Here is a 10,866-nt window from a genome sequence, read left to right on the forward strand (position 1 = left end):
TGCTTTATTCACAAGGAGAAAGTTTCCAGTTCTTAACCTTCTTTCCGTCTTTTCTTCATTGAGTTAAACTGACTTCTTCAATTTTTCTGCTCTTACATACAATAAAAATCCATAGGTTGTTTTTTAAAATTATGTTTAATATGCATTTGTCTTTCATTTTGAGACCACGTTTCAATGATTGCTAGATTTTATTTTATAAATACCTTAATATTATAATGTTGAAAATGTTATCAACTGTATCACTGTATCTTGTATTGTGTACTTTTTTTGTACCTGACAAGCTTGTTAAAGCTGTTTATTGTTTCTAGTTTTCTGTCTGTCTTCTTTGTGTTTTAATGTTTGCATACACTATGCATTGCATTACAGTAGCTGGTCTCCTTCCTCATGCACTTACCTGTGTGCGTTCCTGTGCATGTGCTAGTTGAGTCACAGACAAAATAGGGACCCACATTCCTCCGGAGCACAGAAACTCCACAGGGTGCCTTTAATACACACAGTATATATGCAGTTGGGACACAACTGTGATTGCAGACAATATCTACACATACTGCATCATGATAAGTTCAAGCAAACTGTCACCTACACAGTATTTATCCATCTGGTCCTAGGGAACATGCATATTAACACTGTCCCTTTGCCCTCGCTCACACTGACCTGCCACAGTTCATCACGTATTCACCTGCTATATGTTAGCCTGCCGGATAGCAGATGGATATCATCAGGTGTCTGAATGGTAAATTAAGATTTCAATCTGCGGAGTTGTATAGAGGACAGTGTCTGTTTACAGTGTTGCACCAACTGTTTATTGCATCTGGTGTCTGGTATACCCAGACACAGAAGAAGATGCTATGACGATCTAGACTATAATGTAAAGAATGCCTTCCCGTACAGGCATGCCAGCACGTTGTAATAAGAAATAAGTATGTCTGTTTAAAGAATGAGGTATGTCTGATGGTCTGAGGCCATTCAGCAAGAAAAATCAGGTCATTTCCCAAAGGAAAAATGGACCACATAAACTGTAATATATACATACTGCATAGTGTTAAACACTTTTGTCTTTGAATGATGACACTGCTGCTGCAGCTTAATGAGGCTCACCTTTGAACCTGGTGAGGAAGCATCCAAAGAACGCCTGCTATTCAAAACAACGATTCAACTGTTTATTCACTGGACTGTCAGCGAGTTCTTTGAAATCATGACACTTGCTTTGAAATGACTGGAAAATTACCCATTAATGCAGTGAAACAACTTCTCCTTCTCTCCCTGACCGAGGCTGCTTCCTTCCTGCCGGTCCTGGCTGTTTGGCCATGGCTAGACTTTCTGTTTTGGTATCAGCAGGCATGTTCGGACCGGCGGTGCTGATAGGACAGTCTGTCCCCAGTCTGTCCCCAAGCCGCTCTGGTCCCAGCAAACAAAACCAGGAAGAGGAGGAATGTACCGACACCGGCTTTTACTGTAATCGCAGCCAGTCTAGACTGGAACTGTATAAAAGCAAGTGAAAACACAAAAAAAGTTGATGTGTCACAGTATTATAGTGTGCAAATCTGGTCATAACACATTTCATAATAGCATTTTTGCAGAAGCGCAAGTTAAAAACACAAAATTCAAGTGATGATGCCAATGCCTTCATGTTTTCTTTTATCATTATACACAAAGGGTAAGTACACAATGCAAACAATGTAATGAAAAGGGGAGGGTAGTCTGACTTATTTTGGGAGAGCAGATAAAGACCTTTCCTTATTTTTAAGAATCCATATTTATATTTCAGCATTGCCTTGCAAGATTTTATTTTAAAAATGAATGAAATGCTTGCAAATGATGGCTCTGTGCAAAGAGAGTTGAAAAGGTATCAAATCTGCTGAGCTCATGTTTCATTTGCTCTGGCAGATCCGTCTGACCTCCCTCACATGTAGATACAACCTGGAGTGAATCCAGTCACGCCCATCACAATGGTTTATCTAAAATAGGATGGCTTTGATACAGTGACTTACAGAGAAGCGTCACCAGTCCAGATTTGAAAAGCCTTATGTTTCACTGCTCTGTAGCTCTGGACCTGCTTCCAGTCTGCAGGTCGGTCCAGCGCAATGCACCATGCTCACTAAACCCAGGTCAAACTGTCAATCTAGGCAGTGCTGATCAAATATTAATCAAGAACCTTCTACTGCGTTGCCTATTATTATCTAAAGGGAAATACGCCATTTAAAGTTTGCCTATGTCATAATTAGTTAATAATAGTTCAGTTGTTTCCCATGCATTTGGAGATTTCTGATTCCACTTCTAATTTGGGCATTGGTGGTTATTGTGAAAATTATTTTTCCATGAATATACTGAGGTTTAAATTGCAGTACACCTTACATCTAAAGTCTAAAGACTAATGTGCTAATTAGCATATGTCAGCATGCTAAACTGAGATGGTGAACATGGAAAACAATATTCCCGTTCAGCATCTTAGCATTGTCATTGTGAGCATGTCAGCAACATAATGTTAGCATTTAGCTCAAAGCTAATCTGGTGTTTTTTTATGACTCTTGTAATTGTTTTTATGAGTTATTTGTCGATTGTGGTTGTGTTGTTTTTGTATGCTGGTTGTGTGGTTCTCTTAGTTTCATGTTTCTTGCTCTCAGGTCTCTGATGAAGAAGAGATCTCAACAAGGCTAGGTAACCAGATAAAAGTAAGTTTTTAAAAAATGAGGGTTTTTTTTTATCTCCCTCCTCACTCCAGTAATTTTCACACAGTCCCTAAGTAAAGCTGTTTAATTGCTAAATGCACAGCAATGAAACATGGGTTAACATAATTTTCTATTCTGCAAAACCAACAGGCAGTAGCCCAGGGAGACTGTCACAAGCAATCTTAGTCACTCAGTCAGTATTTATCATCAACCAGCATGCCCAAAAATCCTAGCAACAACAATGAATTAGGAGCAAAACAATGCAACATGCGTTATGAGAACGCCGTGATTAAGGTTGCAATCTCAATCCTCCATCCAGCCCATATCAGTTCCCTGCGCAAACAGCAGACATGCTCGTGTTTTTTCCTTTGTTGCCTTTCCTCTCCCGTTCCTCTCCTGTGCTAAAGGAATTTGGGAGGAATGCAGAAAAAGCATCCTGTTTTCATTCCGCACTCTTACTCAGTCATTCACACTCTTTAGCGCACGTTGGGGGGTCTGAGAGTTCTTACTGACGTCAAGAGAAATAACTAGGAAGTCACTACATGAAGTAATGGAGACACAGGTGCATATTATTACTGCATGGCCTACTTTGTTTCTCCTAGTCCTAGACAAACATTTACTTGACAAATTAAAATACAAGCAGAAATCACCATAATAACCTGTGACTGACCTTTTATGGTGCTAACGCCTCACTTACTGTTATAATCTGTCATTCCTTAAAGCCAAAAGTCTACAACGTGCTCTGTAAAAAACAGGGGCGTTAAATAATTTGCCACTGCTGCACAGTCACACCTGACACTGCATTGCTCTCACTACTACCTGTCTCTGTTATAAGCCTGAATGGAAATCTCTTCTAGAAAAATCCTCATAAAGTCTGTTAAGACTGATGCTGGCTGTACATCTCTGGCTGTGCTTTTACTGGCTGAGGCTGCCTGTATTTCACCTGGATCTGTGTGACCTGCTAAAGAAGTCTGGACTGGGTCTGTGCTAGTACTGGATTTGTATCAACAGTGCTTGTACTGGCTTGTGATCCGGCATCTACTCTACTGACAAATTTAAGCATAGCCCCTGTAAATAACAGATATCAATACTTGCCAGATGTTAATGTTATCAGCTGCATCAGGCCCATTCCCATGCCCATTCTCCCCAGGTTTCCTTTAAGACATTTTCAAAGCTAAAATATTGGCGGTGGGCGGTATGGCCAAAAATGTTGTCATGCTAGAAAAAATTTATATCATTCAATATCAATAATTATCAGGATAAATGTCAAATCATTTTCGAGTTTTTGCTCCTTAGTGAAAGCTGAATAAGCCAAACTTAAACTTTTCTTTCTGGTCAGACAAACTCTTGATGCCAAGCAGTGGATCACTTCACAAATCTGATGTAGAGCATTCAAAACAATTATTATGAAATCTTTTTTCAACAAATATGCACGAGTAAAATTATTATCCTTAACAAAATAACTATCTTAATTAAAAAAAATAAGTGCCGATTCGTTCGTGATTCAAATGAATAAGATTGCACATTTATTGAATATTTTTGTGTGTCTTTTAGGAGTGCCCTCAAATCTGTGTGTTGTCTAGACTGGTCCATATTAATGTTGCGGCTGGAATGCAATAAGGTTTGTGCGTGCACGTATGAGCGCATGTTCACGCGCTCTAAAGTAAACATCAGCGTACAAGGGGACAGACTCCCCACCATGACGAGATAACACCCGCACGTTACATTATGGACAAAGAAATCCTATCTGTCGTAACCACATTGTTAGTACAAAAGATAACAACGTAACCCCAAAGTAATTAGGCTGTACGATGCGGGCTATAACACGATGCTATTTATATTTATTAGGGCTGTCCCCTGCTAAGGATTTACATAGTCTAATTAGAATCGTCAAGTCCTGCCTATAGTCGACTGACAGTCGAATTATGTGTGTTTTTGTGCGTGGCGATTGCTAAACTGAGGCTTATTGTTGACCATTTTCTCTCTCTCTCTTTCTCTCGCCTGCCATTCACCGGTCTTACCGTGCATGCCGTGCTGCCGACAACTGCATGCACGTCGCGGTTCCTTACGGGTCTATTTTAAGTAGCCGGCTATTTAAAAATGCTCTATATTATATATAAAATATTCTTTGTGTGGTTCATCAACGGTGATAAATTATCTGAAAGTCCTGCCAGGTGCGGACAACTCGGCACAACACCAGTGAAGCTGGAGCTCCGTCTCTTCAGCAAGTGTTCCTCTTCTGCCACTGCACATAGCTTATACATGCGCACTGACGACCCAGGGTTAGGGTTACAATTTTGGATTTATTCACGCACTTTAAAATCATTTATTGGTAGTTTTATTCTTTTTTACATGTTTATTTACAGCATTAAACGTTGAAATGTATATTGTAATAGGCTGTATATTACCTTATTGGGAGAAAGCTGGTGGTTCTATGTAAAATCAGACATTGAGCACATCCATATCCCCAAAATGGCATGATCCTTTTTTCACTGCGAAGCTTCGACTGTGAGATTGACAGTTGAACTTCCGTCCCTCGAAGCTTTGAACCTTCGACTATTCGGGGTCAGCCATAGTGACGTCATAACTTTTTCTCTCAATGACTTACTGACTTAGAACTTACATGTGTAGATGAGCGATGAAAGGTCCAGGAGTCGTTGGATTAAACACAGCAGGCGAGATACATCTTTGCGTTAAACATAGCATAGTTACCTAGCTAGTAGCGACTAGGCAAGTATTGTTAGCTAGCATTACAGCACCAACATGTTGACGTGTATTGTGCGAGATGAGCGATGTAGTTCTTTGAGCGGTTTTACGCAAATCTAAATATTACTGTACTGTTTCATGACATACTTTTACAAACAGATTTTTGACTTGCAAACTTACCTTTTAAATTGACAAACATCTTACGTTTAATTCAGGACAGGATTTTAAAAGTGCTGTCTCATGCTGTCGCTCTCTGCGGTCGTCTCTGCTCGCAAATGAGTCGGCCCGTTGAATGGGTGGTACCTTGGTACCGCAGCTCCAAACCCGGTCACTACTGCACAGGCTCTGGCTCCAAAGATGACAACACCTGTATCCGGCTTAATTATTGTATAGTGAGAGGAAGTGGAGACGCATCGTCCATCTTTATATAAAGTCTATGGTGTCTATGACAGAAAGAGAAACAGATTGTCACTGAGTGAATTTGACCGCTGTGTCATTTGTGTTGATTCACCCAAAACATCCAATGTAGCAACTGTAAGTAAGCTGTAAGGTAACTTACAGTTAACCCAGACTGTCTGTGTGTCCCTGTATGTTTGTATGACAGCTCAGTCTCTCATTCGAAACTCACCAGAAAGTTCTATATCTCTTCTTTTCCCTCTCATATCTGTATTATTTATGAAGCAGAACCATAAAACCCCAGGATACGCACACATTTTTCACTCTAGTTAAAACATTTTGAACTCACAGGGACATGACTTTTCGTCACTTTGCATCTTTCCATTGACTAACGAACAAATAACTATGTGCATCATCAGAATAATTAGACTGAAAACTTGATAATGAAAATAAAATGAGGTTAAATTGCTCTTGCCTTTCTGACTTATCAGGGAAAATCCCCTTGTTCCCATGGTCACCAAATTATTTGTATAAAAATAGAGACTGCTTAGCCTATATATACATTTCTTAGAACAGCATAGCTTCCGTTAGTAGTTTAGCTTTTGAATCCATGCTAAAATCACAGATCCACTATCACAAAATCTGGTGGTTTGGTTTGTGACCACAAATGAACTGCACCAGTCAAAAGTGGACCGAGATCCTACTTTTCAAGCAGTCATGGTGCACTAGAGTTTAATTTAACAGGTTAGGTGTGAATCTATTATATTTTGGGGGCTTTTTGGTGGCCATCTTCTATTCAGAAATATTTCCACAATAACATATAATTAAACAGACAACTAACATCCATCACATTTGAAGATTAGGACTTACTGACCTTTCTGAAATATCTCTGATTTCAATATGTTTGGTATTCTGGAAACAACTGGTCACTATGCTCTTCAATGGACTGTTTGAAAAGCTTATTGCCTTCTTTTTCAAATAAACAAAATATTTTTACTCCTGTTGTACCCCTATTTGTTATATGGCTAGACCCAAAGTCTTAATTGCTTTAGTTTTTTAAGTCTGGCAAGGACTAGATTTTTAACAATTATGGTCCTTGCTCATCAATTACATTTGTCTAAAGTGGTAAAATGATATGCTGTGTACAGTGTCAGTATCTATTTCTTCAGAAGAGGAACATTTCTTCTAAAAAGAGTTCTTGAAAGAGAAAGTGGTCATGAACCTCATCATAAAATGTTTTTTTTGCTGTTGTTGTTGATGTTGCTGTTAGTGCAAACTGTGAAATTAGTATTAAATAAATTCAGATAATAGTCCTAATAATAAAAGAGTTTGCTGGAACATCCAAAATGTAGCTGAGGATCCGGTGAGTGACAGAGCAATTACATATCATAAGTCAAATAATGAACTCACCATTCTGCTACAGAATATTTTATTTTCTCATAAACAATTCAGTGCATCATTCATACAAATATAAATACATCTCCGAATAAGTTAGAGAATTAATAAATAGTTCTATTTACAGTAAACTTCTAAGCTGGTAAACTATCCATCATATACAGCATTAAGATATTTAAGGTTGAACATTACAAGGGAGGTTTATATTTCCACCTGTCATAGCTTGACTACAATCGAACAGGGCAGATAGAGTGAATGAATTCATGGAACAGAAAAAATAGCTTTTGAAGAGCATAACACAAGTCGAGAGTCATGATGTCCCAATTACAGAGGAATTAAGAGAATATTTGTCAGAAGTGGAAAAATAGTTTTGGCAAGCTGCATTGTCATTGAAACTTTTTGGCTTATGTTCAATCAAAACATTAAACAGGAGCTACGCAGTAAACATTCATGACAACACAATAGACCTAATGTAGTTGTTATGCTAGCAGAAAGTATGCTGTATATGTGTATGTGTTTCTTAGATAAATCCCAAAGCGAAAACCTTCATTTCACTGAGGCAATGTGTGCCTCTCGGAATAAGCTGCCATTTTCAAGTACTTCCTGACAATTAAAAGGCTATTTGATGATTTGCCCTAAACATTAGGTACAAGAGCAATTTCCAGCTCTGATACAGAGGAATATTAAACTGGACCAAAGGTCAGCAATGACAGAAGTTTAGTTTCAAGGACATCTGAGTTTCCCAACTAAATACAAAGTATGACTGTGATAATCATTACATATGACACTGCAATATGTAATTATAAATATGAGTTGGGGATTCAAAACTATCCATTCAGACGAGTCACAGGCGTGCTTTGTCCATAGAAAAGGAAAAGGACAGTAGATCAGTGACTGATTAATCATTGGAAACTTTCTTGATGTGGTTGCCCAAAATCATATCCCATGTCCTTAGTTTTATGGATCCTTTCTTAGCATGTGTAGACTGTTGTTGAGTTCAGATAAGTTCAAAGAGAGTTCAAGAAATGATTCTAAACGTCTCCACCCAACATAGGCCCAGCCTAGGGCTTCTGTCTTGGTGAGCTGCCAGTGTTTTGTTGATCAAATGCTTGATCCACTGCCTCTTTTGCCTTCCATCTTTTCCACCTCCGCGTCCTCAGAGTCGCTAAGAGTCTTGATACGTTACAAAACCCTGGTGCTTGCAGTGAAGGCAGCTGGAGGAGTCTCCGGTCCATGGAGGTTGAAGCTATGGAGGTTGAACCGCTTCTGGTGTTTGCTCAGTCCTCTACCTCGTTGTTCTGCTCCTCAGCCTGTTGACCCCACCGGGGTTCTCATTTGTTGACAGAATCTCTTTTGCGATCACCATGTTGGACTTCACCACAGTTCTGCAGGTCATAACATAACAGGTCAGAGATGCTTCATATGGCTTAAAAATCAAACAGAGAACAGAATGGATTTTAAAGGTTTAACTTTAAATTCTTCTTCATTTACCTGAAAGATTCCAGGAATTTGTTGCTCTTTGTGTTTGCAGATTCTAACTGTGGGTCCACAACAGTAGTCCTTGGATTCTCTGAGCTGTGGACAGACACAAGAACAGCATTAAAACAAGGACACAACGCTGCCAATGCCTCAAGGAAGTTAAACCTCTACAAACTGTGGCTTTTGTCTTGCATTGCTACAAAAGTTGTTCAGGGTCGACAAAGCAATTTCCTTGGAATTGCAAACTAATATTTTTTGGCGCCTTATGGTCAAGGAATGAAGGGCGCGCCTTATTAAACCCCATCTTGGATAACATCTAGAGATGGTGACTAATCCATACTGGATGTTTCATGACCGCAATAACTCTGCAAACATTTCCTTGAGCATAAATCTAAACTTTCCAGATATAGCAGCTCTGCTCAAACCTTTGTGGTTTCTTTCAAGGCCCCAAACGACATGCGGGTCATTCTCTGCACTATGACTACTACCCCTATGCTACAGTAACATTATCACAGGCTGAATCATTTTGCCTCCTCTGTGACTCGTCCTCTACATCCACCTACTGTTCAGGCTTGTCACACATGACTGACACAGAAGCCACGTTGATACTATCTAGCATCCAAAGGACTGTACGTGACGGGAAGGTATTTTTCTGCAGGTCTAGGTAGGTGGAATAAGGAAGCGTGGCACTCACCTTTTATGGCAAAAGCCAGAGCAGGTTTTGTCGGCTGCATTGAGGCATTCACAACGGTCAGCTGAACGCCGGCGCCGACGAGACAGGGGACTTCCCAGGCCATAAGGAAGTATTTTACTGTAGAGGAAAACAAAAAAAAATGTCTTAGAAAATTATTCCTGCTGGGGGGTTAGGGGCAGGGATGGGGTCAGCGTTATACATTTTAGGCTTAGGTTTGCAGCTAAGATTAAGATTATGTTTAGGGAGTCTTAATCAATCTTCTCTAGTCTTAATGATGCAAATGCAGCTTTCTGAGTGTATATCCGAAGTACTCTGCAGCCTCACCTTGGCGTGTTGACCCAGATAATATCCAGGTGGCAGAAATAGATGCATTCTTTATCATCCCAGCTGTTACAGGAGCAGCGTTTGGTCCTAACGCGGTGTGGATGTGGAGCCTGAGGTGGCAGCTCGGCCCGGTCTGATAAGGGGAGTCCACAACCTAGAAAACACAAAGGATCCTGAGATTAAAAAGCGCCAACTAATCCCTCATAGAATGCCTGCAGTTAGTGATTATCACATGTAGGTCCACTTGGTGGGCTAACACCCACTTGTGCGGTTAAATAAATGTGATTGTGATCAGTAGTGAAATCAATGAACATAATAAAAGTCAAACAATCCTGCAAACTGGCTGGAAGCTGTTGTATCAATAGTGCTGCGGTATTAACTTATCAAAGGAAAATATTCTCTGGAAGACTGAACACAGCTCTTGGATTGTACTTTCTGTGGTACTGGCAGAGGGTCAAAAGTATTACATAATTTAGTTTGGATTATACCTGCATCTTAATTCCTTTTATCAACTAATTTCTGACCTAAAAACCTTTATCTTAACCAGTCAATAAAAAGGAGTATATTATGAATGCAAATAAATACTTTTTTTTTTTACTGGATTCCACCCACAAAAATCTACAAAAGCAGTCAAAAGTATCTTTAAAACACCCTAAAATTCCCAAGCACATAAAGAAGTTACTCACCCTCTTGAAGAGCCATGCAGATGAGGAATAAAGTCAGCGTCAAGCACATGAAGGAGGCCATCGCGCCGTGTCTGGTGTTCTGATGTGTAAATGCAGCAGCGGTCGGTTTACACACTCCAAGAGGTGTGGGCAAGTCTTTACAGCTGTGTGTGTTGAGGCTGGAGAGCAGCAACAGGTGCTTTGTGTTCTCCCTCCTGCCAGGACATCTACTTATACACCCTCCTGTGGGTGATATCACGATGGCCCCTCCTACCTCTGTGTATTCGTCTGTCAGTGCAGAACACACACACTCCACCACCTGCCCTCCTCGCATTCCAGCAGTGACATCAGCATGCATTACTGTCAGCGCCCCCAACAGGCCAAGAAGGACAAGGAGAACATGTAAGGGATCAACTAATGCTGAGATTTTTACAGGCCGTGGATTTGGATTAAAGAGACAGAAGTCTATATTTTCTGCTGGTATTTTATATGTTTCAATTTGATTCGATTTTTCAAACCAAAAAATGACCAGTATTGA

At 39.9% G+C, this 10,866-nt stretch overlaps 1 protein-coding gene and 1 long non-coding RNA gene across 2 annotated transcripts; both read right to left on the reverse strand.

The window, feature by feature from the left end:
• Positions 1–610: 610 nt before the first annotated feature.
• LOC123976869 lies at positions 611–5,825 on the reverse strand. The gene is made up of 3 exons (XR_006826445.1): positions 5,556–5,825; positions 1,229–1,481; positions 611–1,135 (listed from the first exon to the last, which is right to left on the reverse strand). It is a non-coding gene; the product is annotated as an uncharacterized LOC123976869 (long non-coding RNA).
• Positions 5,826–7,189: 1,364 nt separating this feature from the next.
• On the reverse strand, positions 7,190–10,540 carry edn2 (endothelin 2). Its single transcript, XM_046058670.1, has 5 exons — positions 10,350–10,540; positions 9,664–9,817; positions 9,340–9,456; positions 8,658–8,741; positions 7,190–8,551 (listed from the first exon to the last, which is right to left on the reverse strand). The coding sequence occupies exons 1-5, from the start codon at positions 10,408–10,410 to the stop codon at positions 8,452–8,454; spliced, it is 516 nt and encodes a 171-aa protein (XP_045914626.1). The 5' UTR covers positions 10,411–10,540; the 3' UTR covers positions 7,190–8,451.
• Between the last annotated feature and the right edge of the window lie 326 nt (positions 10,541–10,866).

Source organism: Micropterus dolomieu, linkage group LG09 (assembly GCF_021292245.1).
Source record: "Micropterus dolomieu isolate WLL.071019.BEF.003 ecotype Adirondacks linkage group LG09, ASM2129224v1, whole genome shotgun sequence".
Taxonomy (NCBI): Eukaryota; Metazoa; Chordata; class Actinopteri; order Centrarchiformes; family Centrarchidae; genus Micropterus; species Micropterus dolomieu.

Excerpts from the sequence above, each read along its gene's own strand:
- edn2 (XM_046058670.1), bottom strand. The coding sequence starts at position 10,410 with ATGGCCTCCTTCATGTGCTTGACGCTGACTTTATTCCTCATCTGCATG. Across the intron at positions 9,818-10,349 it reads CTGCATGGCTCTTCAAGAGG|GTTGTGGACTCCCCTTATCA; the intron begins GTGAGTAACTTC and ends TGTGTTTTCTAG. Across the intron at positions 9,457-9,663 it reads ATCTGGGTCAACACGCCAAG|TAAAATACTTCCTTATGGCC; the intron begins GTGAGGCTGCAG and ends TTTCCTCTACAG.